Below are 16063 nucleotides of genomic sequence, written 5' to 3'. Positions count from 1 at the left end.
AAATGTGAGATTTACAAGGAGGGAAACCAGTACACCTCTCTGAACAGTGTCTGGGAGGCTGTGGTTGCTGCTGCACGCAATGTTGATGGTGAACAGATCAAAACACTGACAGAATCCATGGATGGCAGGCTTTTGAGTGTCCTTGCAAAGAAAGGTGGCTATATTGGTCACTGATTTGTTTTTGTTTTGTTTTTGAATGTCAGAAATGTATATTTGTGAATGTTGAGATGTTATATTGGTTTCACTGGTAATAATAAATAATTGAAATGGGTATATATTTTTTTTTGTTAAGTTGCCTAATAATTATGCACAGTAATAGTCACCTGCACACACAGATATCCCCCTAACATAGCTAAAACTAAAAACAAACTAAAAACTACTTCCAAAAATATTCAGCTTTGATATTAATGAGTTTTTTGGGTTCATTGAGAACATGGTTGTTGTTCAATAATAAAATTAATCCTCAAAAATACAACTTGCCTAATAATTCTACACTCCCTGTATGTATGTGTTCCCTGTGTGGTGCCTAACTGTCTCACTGAGGCTCTGCTAACCAGAACCTCAGTGGTTATGCTCTCTCATTTCTTTCAAATTGTCACTAACAGGCTAGTGACCAATTTTACCAATTTACATTGGCTTACTGGAACACCCTTATAATTCCCTAGTATATGGTACTGAGGTACCCAGGGTATTGGGGTTCCAGGAGATCCCTATGGGCTGCAGCATTTCTTTTGCCACCCATAGGGAGCTCTGACAATTCTTACACAGGCCTGCCACTACAGCCTGAGTGAAATAACGTCCACGTTATTTCACAGCCATTTTACACTGCACTTAAGTAACTTATAAGTCACCTATATGTCTAACCTTTACCTGGTAAAGGTTGGGTGCTAAGTTACTTAGTGTGAGGGTACCCTGGCACTAGCCAAGGTGCCCCCACATTGTTCAGGGCCAATTCCCCGGACTTTGTGAGTGCGGGGACACCATTACACGCGTGCACTACATATAGGTCACTACCTATATGTAGCTTCACAATGGTAACTCCGAATATGGCCATGTAATATGTCTATGATCATGGAATTGCCCCCTCTATACCATCCTGGCATAGTTGGCACAATCCCATGATCCCAGTGGTCTGTAGCACAGACCCTGGTACTGCCAAACTGCCTTTCCCGGGGTTTCACTGCAGCTGCTGCTGCTGCCAACCCCTCAGACAGGCATCTGCCCTTCTGGGGTCCAGCCAGGCCTGGCCCAGGATGGCAGAACAAAGGACTTCCTCTGAGAGAGGGTGTTACACCCTCTCCCTTTGGAAAATGGTGTGAAGGCAGGGGAGGAGTAGCCTCCCCCAGCCTCTGGAAATGCTTTCATGGGCACTTTTGGTGCCCATTTCTGCATAAGCCAGTCTACACCGGTTCAGGGACCCCTTAGCCCTGCTCTGGCGCGAAACTGGACAAAGGAAAGGGGAGTGACCACTCCCCTGACCTGTACCTCCCCTGGGAGGAGCCCAGAGCTCCTCCAGTGTGCTCCAGACCTCTGCCATCTTGGAAACAGAGGTGCTGCTGGCACACTGGACTGCTCTGAGTGGCCAGTGCCATCAGGTGACGTCAGAGACTCCTCCTGATAGGCTCCTTCAGGTGTTGCTAGCCTATCCTCTCTCCTAGGTAGCCAAACCCTCTTTTCTGGCTATTTAGGGTCTCTGTCTCTTGGGATTCCTTAGATAACGAATGCAAGAGCTCATCCGAGTTCCTCTGCATCTCTCTCTTCACCTTCTGCCAAGGAATCGACTGCTGACCGCGCTGGAAGCCTGCAAAACTGCAACATAGTAGCAAAGACGACTACTGCAACTCTGTAATGCTGATCCTGCCGCCTTCTCGACGGTTTTCCTGGTGGTGCATGCTGTGGGGGTAGCCTGCCTCCTCTCTGCACTAGAAGCTCCGAAGAAATCTCCTGTGGATCGACGGAATCTTCCCCCTGCAACCGCAGGCACCAAAAAGCTGCATTACCGGTCCCTTGGGTCTCCTCTCAGCACGACGAGCGAGGTCCCACGAATCCAGCAACTCTGTCCAAGTGACTCCCACAGTCCAGTGACTCTTCAGTCCAAGTTTGGTGGAGGTAAGTCCTTGCCTCACCTCGCTAGACTGCATTGCTGGGAACCGCGACTTTTGCAGCTACTCCGGCCCCTATGCACTTCCGGCGGAACTCCTTTGTGCACAGCCAAGCCTGGGTCCACGGCACTCTAACCTGCATTGCACGACTTTCTAAGTTGGTCTCCGGCGACGTGGGACTCCTTTGTGTAACTTCGGGTGAGCACCATTTCACGCATCCTCGTAGTGCCTGTTTCTGGCACTTCTCTGGGTGCTACCTGCTGCTAAGAGGGCTCCTTGTCTTGCTCGACGTCCCCTCTACCTCCTGGTCCAATTTGCGACCTCCTGGTCCCTCCTGGGCCACAGCAGCATCCAAAAACGCTTACCGCACGATTGGCAGCTAGCAAGGCTTGTTGGCATTCTTTCGGCGGGAAAACACTTCTGCACGACTCTCCAAGGCGAGAGGGATCCGTCCACCAAAGGGGAAGTCTCTAGCCCTTTTCGTTCCTGCAGAAACCTCCGCTTCTTCTGTCCAGTAGAAGCTTCTTTGCACCCGCAGCTGGCATTTCCTGGGCATCTGCCCATCTCCGACTTGCTTGTGACTTTTGGACTTGGTCCCCTTGTTCCACAGGTACCCTCGACTGGAAATCCATCGCTGTTGCATTGTTGGTTTGTGTCTTTCCTGCCTTATTCCCCAATCACGACTTCTTTGTCCTTTGGGGAACTTTAGTGCACTTTGCACTCACTTTTCAGGGTCTTGGGGTGGGCTATTTTTCTAACCCTCACTATTTTCTAATAGTCCCAGCGACCCTCTACAAGGTCACATAGGTTTGGGGTCCATTCGTGGTTCGCATTCCACTTTTGGAGTATATGGTTTGTGTTGCCCCTATCCCTATGTGTCCCCATTGCATCCTATTGTAACTATACATTGTTTGCACTGTTTTCTAAGACTATACTGCATATTTCTGGTATTGTGTATATATATCTTGTGTATATTTCCTATCCTCTCACTGAGGGTACACTCTGAGATACTTTGGCATATTGTCATAAAAATAAAGTACCTTTATTTTTAGTATATCTGTGTATTGTGTTTTCTTATGATATTGTGCATATGACACTAGGTGGTACTGTAGTAGCTTCACACGTCTCCTAGTTAAGCCTAAGCTGCTCTGCTAAGCTACCATTATCTATCAGCCTAAGCTGCTAGACACCCTATACACTAATAAGGGATAACTGGGTCTGGTGCAAGGTGCAAGTACCCCTTGGTACTCACTACAAGCCAGTCCAGCCTCCTACAGATAGCCACGCTCTGGTTGTAGAAACTAATTCCTGAATACACTACATTTCTACATATCCTGATTGTTGGATTCTTCTCTCTGGCTAAACACTCTGCAGTAGTGATTGTGCCACCCACATGAGTAACCCTGTAAACATGGCTCTCACCTGTCACTGCACTGTCTGTGTGTGCATTTTTAAACTGCCAATTTGACCTGGCAAGTGTACCCACATGCCAGGCCCAACCTTCCCTTTTTGTGTTGTAAGGCACCCCTAAGGTAGGCCCTAGGTAGCCCTATAAGCAGGGTGCAGTGTATGTTAAAGGTATGGAATATCTTGATGTGTTTTACATGTTTTAATATGTTTAAAAATACATCTTTTGGTAAAGTTGGTGTAAGGAAATGCCTCCTTGGCATGGTTACCCCCTGACTTTTTGCCTTTGCTGATGCCAATTTATGATTTGAAAGTGTGTTGGGACCCTGCTAACCAGGCCCCAGCACCCGTGTTCTTTCCCTAAACTGTACCTTTGTCTCCACAATTGGCACAACCCTGGCACCCAGGTAAGTCCCTTGTAACTGGTACCCCTGGTACCAAGGGCCCTGATGCCAGGGAAGGTCTCTAAGGGCATGTCTTATGCCACCCTAGGGACCCCTAACTCAGCACATACACACTGCTTGCCAGCTTGTGTGTGCTGGTGGGGAGAAAATGACTAAGTTGACATGGCACTCCCCTCAGAGTGCCATGCCAACCTCACACTGCCTGTGGCATAGGTAAGTCACCCCTCTAGCAGGCCTTACAGCCCTAAGGCACTATACCACAGGTGAGGGCATACAGTATGTGCATGAGCACTATGCCCCTACAGTATCTAAGCAAAACCATAGATATTGTAAGTGCAGAGTAGCCATAAGAGTATATGGTCTGGGAGTCTGCCAAACACGAACTCCACAGCACCATAATGGCTACACTGAAAACTGGGAAGTTTGGTATCAAACTCCTCAGCACAATAAAGGCACACTGATGCCAGTGTGCACTTTATTGTAAAATACACCCAGAGGGCATCTTAGAGAGGCTCCTGAAAACAAACCCGACTTCCAGTGTGGGCTGATTAGTTTTTGCCAGCCTGCCACACACCAGACATGTTGCTGGCCACATGGGGAGAGTGCCTTTGTCACTCTGTGGCCAGGAACAAAGCCTGTACTGGGTGGAGGTGCTTCTCACGTCCCCCTGCAGGAACTGTAACACCTGGCGGTGAGCCTCAAAGACTCACCCCCTTTGTTACAGCACCACAGGGCATCCCAGCTAGTGGAGATGCCCACCCCTCCGGCCACTGCCCCCACCTTTGGCGGCAAGGCTGGAGGAGATAATGATGAAAACAAGGAGGAGTCACTCCCCAGTCAGGACAGCCCCTAAGGTGTCCTGGGCTGAGGTGACTCTTACTTTTAGAAATCCTCCATCTTGCAGATGGAGGATTCCCCCAATAGGGTTAGGGATGTGCCCCCCTCCCCACAGGGAGGAGGCACAAAGAGGGTGTAGCCACCCTCAAGGACAGTAGCCATTGGCTACTGCCCTCCCAGACCTAAACACACCCCTAAATTCAGTCTTTAGGGGCACCCCAGAACCGAGGAAACTAGATTCCTGCAACCTAAAGAAGAAGAAGGACTGCTGACCTGAAGCCCTGCAGTGAAGACAGAGACAACTGATTTGGCCCCAGCCCTACCGGCCTGTCTCCCTACTTCGAAGAAAACTGCAACAGCCACACATCCAATAGGGTCCAGCAGCCTCTGGAGCCTCAGAGGACTACCCTGCATCTAAAGGACCAAGAAGCTCCTGAGAACAGCGGCCCTGTTCAAGAAACTGCAACTTTCTGCAACAAAGAAGCACCTTTTAAAGACCACACGTTTCCCGCCGGAAGCGTGAGACTTTCCACTCTGCACCCTACGCCCCCGGCTCGACCTGTGGAAAACTAACACTACAGGGAGGACTCCCCGGCAACTGCGAGCCTGTGAGTAGCAAGAGTTGACCCCCCGAGCCCCCACTGCGACGCCTGCAGAGGAAATCCAGAGGCTCCCCCTGACCGCGACTGCCTGCTTCAAGGAACCCGACGCCTGGAACCAGCACTGCACCCGCAGTCCCCAGGACCTGAAGGAACTGAACTCCAGTGCAGGAGCGACCCCTAGGCGACCCTCTGCCTAGCCCTGGTGGTGGCTACCCGAGGAGCCCCCGTGCCTGCCTGCATCGTTGAAGAGACCCCCGGGTCTCCCCATTGATTCCTATAGGAAACCCGACGCCTGTTTGCACTCTGCACCCGGCCGCCCCTGTGCCGCTGAGGGTGTACTTTCTGTGCCTGCTTGTGTCCCCCCCGGTGCCCTACAAAACCCTCCTGGTCTGCCCTCCGAAGACACGGGTACTTACCTGCTGGCAGACTGGAACCGGGGTACCCCTATTTCCATTTAAGCCTTTGTGTTTTGGGCACCACTTTGGCCTCTGCACCTGACCGGCCCTGAGCTGCTGGTGTGGTAACTTTGGGGTTGCCTTGAACCCCCAACGGTGGGCTACCTTGGACCCAACTTTGAACCCTGTAAATGTTTTACTTACCTGTGAACTTAACATTTACTTACCTCCCCCAGGAACTGTTGATTTTTGCAGTGTCCACTTTTAAAATAGCTTATTGCCATTTTTGTCAAAACTGTACATGCTATTGTGATTATTCAAAGTTTCTAGAATACCTGAGTGAAATACCTTTCATTTGAAGTATTACTTGTAAATCTTGAACCTGTGGTTCTTAAAATAAACTAAGAAAATATATTTTTCTATATAAAAACCTATTGGCCTGGAATCAGTCTTTGAGTGTGTGTTCCTCATTTATTGCCTGTGTGTGTACAACAAATGCTTAACACTACCCTCTGATAAGCCTACTGCTCGACCACACTACCACAAAATAGAGCATTAGAATTATCTCTTTTTGCCACTATATTACCTCTAAGGGGAACCCCTGGACTCTGTGCACACTATTTCTTACTTTGAAATAGTATATACAGAGCCAACTTCCTACAGTTGGTTTTTAGATTGTCAGTTTGAAAATGCCCCTTTTAGAAAGTGGGCATTTTCTTGCTTAACCATTCAGTGCCTCTGCTTGCTTGTATATTCCACGCCTGGATCAGACTGACAGTTGGGCTGTTGTGAATTCCCTCTACACAGTGACACAAAGGAAGCTGGGGTATAGCCTGCATATCCTGATGAGGATCCTGGGCTATAGTGGGGAGGGAGGAGCTGACACTTACACCTGAAAGGGCTGTGCCTGTCCTCACACAATGCAGTCTCCAACCCCCTGCTGTGTCTGGGGCCAGGCCTGGGCTAGGCAGGATCTTGTGAACAACAAATAATTTCTTTCGAAGTTTGCCTACTTCAAAAGCAGAACTGGGTCTAAGTAGTGGACCCAAAAACCCAGATTTATAGATTGCTTCTGGATCAAGAGGAACCTCTGCCAAGGAGAAGAGGTGAAGATCTGGAGGAGGAATACTGACCCTTTTCCTGTGACTGTGCTTTGCTGTGTTGGCCTGCAGTTGCTGCTTCTTCCTGAGAGAAGACAAAGACTGAACTTTGTGATGTTTTCCTGCTCGTGAACTGTCCCCAAGGGCTTGGACTGAGTTTGCCCCTGTTTTGAAGTCTTAGGGCCATCAAGGACTTCCTCTGCCAGCACCTGGACTCTCTTACTGAGACTCATACCCTGCCAAGTGGTGCCCTATCCAGTCCCTTGGCTCTTGAAAGGAGAAGCTGGTGGAACCAAGGCTGAAATCCACACCCGGAGCAGAGCGGGAGAAAAGTCAACGCAGCACCTCTCTTGCGATTGAAAAATTGACACACAACGTGCATTGAGGCTGGAAAACTGACACAACACCCAGTTGCGGATGCCAAAATTGACGCATCATCCACGCAGCACGGCTCTTCACCCCCACCCACAGGTGCCCTTCCCTAGCCCCAGGGACACCCCTCCACTCACACCAGAGGTACACTAAAAGATGGGGGAACCTCATCCCAGGAAAGTAAGGTAAGTAAGGTAAGAATTGATTTTTTTTTAAAGTGCCGTAAGGGGGCCTAACTTGGGCACCCTCCATGGCACTGGGCCCAATGGCCATGCCCAGGGGACACATGTCCCCGGGGTATGGCCATTGGGGTGGTGGGCATGACTCCTGTCTTTACTAAGACAGGAGTTATGTTCATGGGGGTTGTACGTCAAAAAATTACGCTAGTCTGGTTACAGGCATTTTTATGACGCACAACCTCCTGTTTCCCCTACGCCTCCCCCACCCGGCTAGAGGTTTTTTTCATGACGCTAGCCGGGACTTACAGCCAGCCACCGTCATTCCATAAATAGGACGCCCGGCTGGGGTCTTGGAATGGCGCTACCCGTGGTATACTTTTTCACACAAAACTTTGTCAACGCAGTTTTGCGTGAAAAGTATAAATCTGGGCTTTAGTTTTTAGCTCACGCTGTGGAAAACCAAGCAAGATCACGCTGTGTAGGAAATAGAAATAAAAAGTAGTCCAGAAACCATTCTGAAAACACGGAGCCTTGTATGTTTTCAGTAATTGTCCGGTGCGCTTAAGGAGCGCTAAACACCAGAAAAAGCATGACATATACATGCCTTTCACAAATGAAATCAAGTGAATTTTAAAAGGCAGGCCCCCTAACCAATGAAAGAGACGGGTGTGACATGGGCGTGATTAAAAGCCCACAGAGAGATTACAACAGAGGCCAGAATGCTTGCGCGCTGGACCCTAAAAAGGGCTGGGTGCACGTGCCCAGGACCAGTCATGCGCCCAGGCCAGTATTGTGTGCATGTAGGCCTAAGGAGCCAAAATCACACACAGACCTGGTCACATTAGCTACATAAATCAGCACCTCACTTTTGCTGTTTTATTCAGCTCGAGCGCGAAAGCGCTCTGATGTGTTGTAATTTATCTGGGGGCTTTTACCCACGCCCACCTCACGCCCAGCACTTTCATTCGTTCATGAGCTTGCCCTTCAAAAATCCTTTGTTAGCAGTTGAGTTCACTATAGAATCCGCCACATGCTTAAGTGTAAGTAGGAATATTCAACGGGGAATGTATAGGCTCCTGCTTCTACGGTACTATGCTGCCATCTACTGTTCACTGGCTATAAAGGTGCAACAGGCAATAAAAATGTCTAGTGTTGGTTGTGTACCTACCTGGGTTGAAAATAAGGATCCATATCATTATGGCTCTGCAGCAGAGCCAAGCGCGTGCTTGTTTTTCAGACAGAACAAATCAGAAACAGTGAACAGAGATTGCCTCCCTGTTCCTAACTCTCTAAAAAATATGAATCAACTCATAGAAACTCTGACCTATATGTCTGAATTTTAGACATCTCACACATAAAACATGGGCGCTCAGCAGCGCGTTGAGCCATCATAATATAGCCCTATGTGTAATCTGGTGGCTGTTCCAGCCCCACATCTGCCAATGCCCCTCACTCTCTCCCATTTTACCCATGCCTACTGACATGTCATCATTTTTACTCTCCCCGTTTGCCAAGTACAGCAAAGCTGACATTTACTCCAAATATTTATGAACTGAAATTATAATAAAAATAAATCATCCTCTTCTTGAATATTTAGAGGTATTTCCGGGTCTCTCTTTGGAGTTTCGGGGGAATCATAGAAGCACAGGCACTTAGGCATGGACATATTAGGAAGCTTGGGTGGTTAGTATATTGGTAATACCATCTAATCAGCACCCTAACCCCTGCCCTTATTCCAGTGATGGACACAGCAGCCAGCTCAAAACCTACAGAAGTTGTACGATCAACGGGCTTGTTAGCAATTTTATGAGCGACTTCCATCTTCATAAGTTATGATGTTCAAAGCATTGTTGTCAGTAGATTTACAGAATGAACATTCGTTTTTGGTGTTCTTAGATTCTGGGCGGCATGACGACAAGTCAGAAATGCACACTAAAAATACTTTGTTTTATAAATACAATAATGTGTTCAATTCATGATTTGTTCATTGAATCGTCTACAGTGCAAGTCTGAGGAACCAAAAAATGACCTTGGCTAAAATGCTCAAATCAGCCTCACTCTCTGCGTCTCCTCGTGCTATCTCTCACTTTTCATTCATCCATTCTCTCTCCCTCCATCTCTCCTCACTCCCTCGCTGATCACTTTCCCTTTACCTCTTCTCCCCTCGCTCTCCTTCTCTCTTTCTCAAAGCCCCCCCCCGTGTCTGCTGCATCTAGCCTCTGGGATCTGGAGGAAAGGGGCACAGGGGCACATCAGGGTTTTCAAAACCGACCTACAAGGGCTCCAAAGCCCCAGGGAAATGCCCTAATTTGCTTGATATATTTTATACCAGCTGTGATGACATTGCCAACACTTGGAATTGAAATTTCACAGGCACTTTTGGAACTCTGTTAAATTATTTCTTGGTGTGAACTTCAGAGGACAACTGCCAGCATCCTCTTGCGTTTACGCTCCACGTGCTGCTGTTACGCACCAGCATCCGCTTAAGTTTATGCTTCACACAGCAGCAGCCAGTCCATAGGGGCGGAGGGGCCATGCGCTCCCACCTTTTTCCTGATGTGAAGACTGTCAGCCTGACAGATATGCTTCTGGTTCAGGTCAGGCAGCCAGGAGCTGGACATGTGCTAAACGTGCCTATTCCTGGCTGCCTGAGCTGAACTTTGCTGGGCTAAAGAAGTTACAGCCTTGTGGGCGTCACCTCTTCAGCCTGGCAAAGGTGCCTTGATGCCCTCCCCCTCATGACGAGGGGGAACGTCACCGATTGCTTCAAGCTTGGGCGCTTAAGTTTCAAACCCTGCAGCGCCCAGGGTCAAGTGTCAATCAGTGACATTTCGTCACAGAGTGAGGTGGGGTCAGCAGGGTCAGTGGTGGGGTGGGGTCAGCAGTCTCACTGACCCCATCCCACTCTGTGATGAGTTGGGACTGTTGCCTGACCTTAGGTTAGCCAATGATGAAAGGCAACAGTCCCAACCCTCCTGGGACCTCAGAGGCTTTCCTGTCGGAGCTGCTGAGGTAAGTTTTAATTACTTTTTTTATGTTTGGTGGGTGCATGCGTGCATGTGTGAATGTATGTATACTTGTTAGTGAGTGTTGTGAATGGGTGTGTGTGTGTGAATGAATGGGTGTGACCTACCCCCTCTCTCGCCCCCTCTCTCTTAAAATTACCAGCCGCCACTGGCTTCACGTGCTGTTGTTACTCATACATACCAGTGGGCGTCGGAGGGAGGCAGTCATTCGTGGTGCAGCACGTGGAGTTGCCTCTTATTTCGAGGTGCTGGCTGGTCAGACTTTCGATCCGGTTGCAGTTTTCGCTAAATGTTCCACAAGACCTAAGGAATTCCTTCTTCAGGTATCCATCTAGATTGAAGAGAAACACAACAGCAGATTATCTTTTATTCAGCAACAACAGCACTGATTAGGACTGTGGCATGCACTTTGTTGCAAATTGATGAGTATTGTTATTTTGTTTTCTAGATGTTCCAGACAGTACATTCATGGAACCTAAAGTTCACAGTAATCTCATAAACTCAAAGGACAGATCTATTCCATGCTAAGTGGCATTGTTACTTCTGGAGGGAATGAATGACCAGTGTTTACTTAGGTAAAAAAGTAAAATAGGTACCATGTCAAATGTCTTCCTGAGCAGGTTACTTCCTACTTCAATCACTAGCTCATCCCACTTCAGTGCCAGCAACAGCCAGCAAAGGTACCTTCCACTGCTTTCAGGACTTGCTAGCATCATATTTCTGAACTGTCCCGTTAGTGGGAGATACGAGCCCAGATTTACAAGAATCTCGTGCATCAGTACTGATGCGCCAGATTTCTTGAGCCCTCCCCCGAACCTCCACCTAAAGACACCATGGTTGGCCGCATTTACAATACAGCGCACCATGGTGCACCTTAGGCCAATAGTGTCAAAAATGTTTACACTATTGTGATGTTTTGCTGCACTAGCATCAAAAATGTTACACCTTCTTGTAAATCTGGGGCCGTGTCAAAAGCAAAGGTGTTGCGGTGAAACGCCTACTGCAACACCCATTGCATGCCCTTCTGACACAGAAAACTCAGTTGGAGAGGCCCATATTTACAAGGAGGCGTTAAGTCACAAAAAGTGGCTTAACGCCTCCTTGTAAAATGGTGCAGTGAAAAGCTATGGCCTTGTAAATCGGCCCTTTGTTTTTTCTTTTTGCAGCAGTCCATGAACGTTAAAGGGACAGATCTGCTTTTTATTTAAAAAATGTTTCACATTTGGGGATCCCATCTCTCCCTTAAGCACATGTCCCAAAGGGGAAGCTGTCATAAGTGATCAATCATTTGTGACCACAGTTGAGGTCTCAAAGCATTGCTACATTCCGTTGCAGCTGCTAAATAGGAGAGGATTGTCTCTTTAATGCGTCCTCCTAAAAGTGATTCATAAGGAGTCCTAAACCCCTTTTGCAAGTCAGAAAGTCTTTTTTTCATTAGGAAAACAACTCATACCACCTCTTCTAACTCACTTGTTTAGCATATGGCCTATTCACAACATTACATTAGCACATGACTAAATCTATAAGTCTAAATTTACTCTTAGACTCCGTAGTAAATCTACTATTTTTGTGTGTTCACCATTTCCTATTGTAAATTTACTGCAAAATGTACTCCCACTGAAATGGGGGTGGAGCCAAATTTATGAGTGTAAAATTGACTACAGCCAAAAGGGACCCAGAACTGTAGTAGATCTACTTCAACTCAGACCTGGAGTATGTCCAGCACCACCCACATGCAACTACTTGTACTGCAACATTCACCCATAGAAAATAATAGAGACTGTGGCTTTTGGCTGCAATAACTTAAGAAGCGCAGTTTGTGAATAGCAATAGGCTTCCTTTTTATTGGATGGATGATGCCCCTCCTGAGTCCCCTCTAAAGTCTTCCTTTCTTCTCCTTATAATCCTCCCATTTAGTAGCATGTATTCCCCTTTTGGCACCACTCCCCTGGTCCCTACCACACTTACTACTAAATAGTAACCCTACTTTTGTGAGGCTCTGCCCACAGAAAAGATAGGAGAGGTGGAGATGGAGAGCACCACAAAGGTTTGTGAATTTCATTTTGTAGTAAGCAAATAGTACTACTACGAAATGCAGTTTGTGACTTGGACCTGATGTGTTTACCCATTTCCGTCAGGCCAAATTAACTGTAGCAATATTCTTAACCATGTACCTAACCCTAAACTCATATCCTATTCTAACGTGCATAATTTACCTTCACTCACCTGTACACTGGTAGAAGGACACATTACCTACAGAAGGAGTACTGAGATGGTACAGAAACATTTTACGGTGGATGGGTCTGGGACAGCTGCTTCCATGCTAGGTTTTAAGGATAACTGGTGCCTAAGTGAATGGCATCCATTTTGATTTATTGCTGATGAGTTTATGCCATGTGGTTGTCCTGGATACCTGGCAGGGATTCTGGCCTCCTGAACCTATTCAAGGAAGCACTTGTGAAGCACTTGCCAATAGTAAGGTGAAGGTTCTTCCCAAAGCAATTCTCGAAAGATTTTAACCACTTGGGTGCTGAGGTTGGAACAGATCTGTCCTCAGCCACAGTGGGTGCGTCCTGACAGAGCTGTTCCATCCTCTGCACACATGAAGAAAATCCCTCTGGTGCAGGCACCAGTGGGATTTCCTTTGAATATTTTCAGCCGTGGTTGCTGAGAAAGAGTTTCCCCCAGAAATCAAGGATGAAAATATCTGCACCCTGTAATGATGATCAGAGTGCCATGTGTGCCAACGTCATTACCAGGTAAATAAAAGTAAAATGAGCCAATTGGCTCATTTACTTTCATTTCCATCGGTGCTCAGGAACATATCTCAGCCACCACCCCCGAGCACTAATTTCAACGGGAGAGCTACAGTTGGAAAGAGAGAATATCCTCTGTCCCTAGTGGGTCCCTGCTTGGGGATCATCACAGGGGGGTGATCCCCAGGCAGTGATCCACCACTAGAGACCATATTTACAAGTGGCCTGCACCGCAGGTGCGTCACTTTTTGTGACGCACCGGCAGTGCAGGCTGCACACCCATATCTACAAGGCCACGCAAAGCCACTTTGCATGGCTTTACATTGCCTTGAAGATATGGAGTAAGGCAAAGCAGCGAAAGTCACTGTGTTGCCTTACTTTGCGTCAAGAAGGGATTTCCGTGGGTGTTCCCACGCACCATCCATGGATTTTGACGCACTTCCAGATTTACAAGGTTTTGTGGGAATTCGTCAAAAATCTATGCCTAAGCGTTGCGTAAGACTCACGCAACAGTTTTTTTCTCTTTCCAAGTGTGCTGCATTCTGTAGCACACATAGAAAGAGGAAATCGCCCCTGTTGATTGTTTTTGTGCAGGAAGGTCTCCTTCCTGCATGAAAACAATCATACCCACAACGCAGGCACCCTTGCACCATGGTGCAAGGGTGCCTGCACTGGCTCATGGCAGCAATTTCTGCGCCAGCACAGAAATGCACCGTATCTAGTAGGTATGGCGCATTTCTGCCCTTTCCCAGTGGTCCTTGTAAATATGGCCCTCAGTCTTTCTGCCTCCCTCGGTGGCAGAAGGAGGCCATAGCTCCTAATCTGCCCCCTCACTGGACAGAAAGCACACTAGGCACAAGGGACTATTTTTTCTTCATTAAGAAAGGGTGGGCATGGCAATGTCACCACTCCACCCCCAAGAATGAGAAGAGTTTTTCTGCCCCTCCAAGTGTCAGATGGGGGTTACTACCCCTGATCTGTTCCCCGGGGGGCAGAAAAGCCCACTAGACACCAGATTTTTTTAATTTTTATTAAAAAAGTGGTGGTGGCTGCCGACAAAGAGCATGACCCACCAGGCTACGATCATTTTTTGGATGCTAGCCCACCCTTTGCACCGACTTGCGCCATTCCATAAATATGACGCCCCCGGCTGGTGCTCAGGGATGGCGCAAGCCGATGCTAGACCTTTTGGTGCAAAACTGCATTAGTGCAGTTTTGCACCAAAAAGTATAAATATGCCCCTATACATCTTGTGCCCATTTCAGAAATGCATGTTTTCTTGATGCCCATTTTTCAGTCTGCCTATTTTGCTATAAGAATTGGTCAATACTCTGTACTCAATGAAAAAACATTGTTTGCTATAGTTCAGTTGTTTGCCCTGTGTACCTTGGGTTCTTTGTGAACCTCCAAACCCTATATATAAATCCTCACAACCAGAATGGTCTAATGGATGTAACGGTATACTGCATTTGTCAATCTGCCATTGTGGCAACATGTCACAGATGAAAAAGTTGTCACAAATGTCAGTTTTTCTCTTACTCATTTTCAATATTTCTTTTTTTTCAACTGTTATTTTTCTTTAGAAAATCTTGAAGGAGCTACACATGTGAACCATTGCTAACTTCCAAATTTTGTCTACTAATCTAAGTTTTTCTGGATTACCCGTAGATTTTACACTGGTTTACACCACATGGTTGAAGTAGGTAGAGAGCACAAAAAATAAGACAAGTAAGCTACCTCTGAGAAAAATCCCCAGATTAGGTTTTTTGATTCAGCTCTGCCTGTTCCTGATTGTGAATGCCATTATTACGGAAAAATACAGACACTTTTATCTGGAGCACCTTTTCCCTGGTTTTTCTTTTTTTACTCACAATTTAGCTATTTTTTAAAACTATTTTCCCAGTCCGTTCCAGGGTAATCCATAAACTCAGGACACCTTTGGAATCCCCAGGAAGTTGGGAAAAAAGGATACAACTTTGACATGGATAGCTTATGTGTACAAAACGTCATGTAGGCCTAAGCACGAAGTACCCCAAATAGACAAAAAACAGCCTAGTACTGTGGTGGGGGTGGGGAAGGCCTTGCAGCAAAGGGGTTTCCTGACAAAACAGTAAGTTTTGAGCAGCAATGGAAAGATAATTGCCAGGATATTGGATACCGACTACTGAAGTCTAATAGGCTAACTAAATTTGCAGCATAGCCTTAGGAACAGGTTGGTGGATAATACATTATAGATAGTGTTTCATGAGCTACTTGTAGGAAAGTGTAGGAAAGTACCATCTTGCCTGGCATGTTACCCCCATTTTTTACTTGTGTGTCAGTTTGTTTTTGCCTGTGTCACTGGGATCCTGCTAGCCAGGACCCCAGTGCTCATAGTTTGTGGCCTATATGTGTTCCCTGTGTGGTGCCTAACTGTGTCACTGAGGCTCTGCTAACCAGAACCTCAGTGCTTATGCTCTCTCTGTCCTTTAACTTGTCACTGCAGGCTAGTGACTATTTTTACCAATTCTAATTGGCACACTGGAACACCCATATAATTCCCAAGTATATGGTACTGAGGTACCCAGGGTATTGGGGTTCCAGGAGATCCCTATGTGCTTCAGCATTTCTTTTGCCACCCATAGGGAGCTCAGACAATTCGTACACATGCCTGCAACTGCAGCCTGCGTGAAATAACGTCCACGTTATTTCACAGCCATTTACCACTGCACTTAAGTAACTTATAAGTCACCTATATGTCCAACCTTCACCTGGTGAAGGTTGGGTGCCAAGTTACTAAGTGTGAGGGCACACTGTCACGAGCCAAGGTGCCCCCACATTGTTCAGGGCAATTTCCCCAGACTTTGTGAGTGCGGGGACACCATTACACGCGTGCACTATGTA

At 47.1% G+C, this 16063-nt stretch overlaps 1 protein-coding gene across 1 annotated transcript in view; it reads right to left on the bottom strand.

Moving 5' to 3' along the window:
- Nucleotides 1-16063, bottom strand: part of LOC138247450 (phospholipase A2 inhibitor and Ly6/PLAUR domain-containing protein-like) — an 87921-nt gene that overhangs the window by 60418 nt on the left and 11440 nt on the right. The window contains exon 2 of the mRNA XM_069202076.1: nucleotides 10606-10755. Coding sequence (XP_069058177.1) covers nucleotides 10606-10755 — 150 coding nt within the window. The remainder of the gene's footprint in view (nucleotides 1-10605; nucleotides 10756-16063) is intronic.

This window comes from Pleurodeles waltl, chromosome 7 (assembly GCF_031143425.1).
Source record: "Pleurodeles waltl isolate 20211129_DDA chromosome 7, aPleWal1.hap1.20221129, whole genome shotgun sequence".
NCBI classification, from domain to species: domain Eukaryota; kingdom Metazoa; phylum Chordata; class Amphibia; order Caudata; family Salamandridae; genus Pleurodeles; species Pleurodeles waltl.
This window is presented reverse-complemented; position numbering and strand designations above follow the sequence as displayed.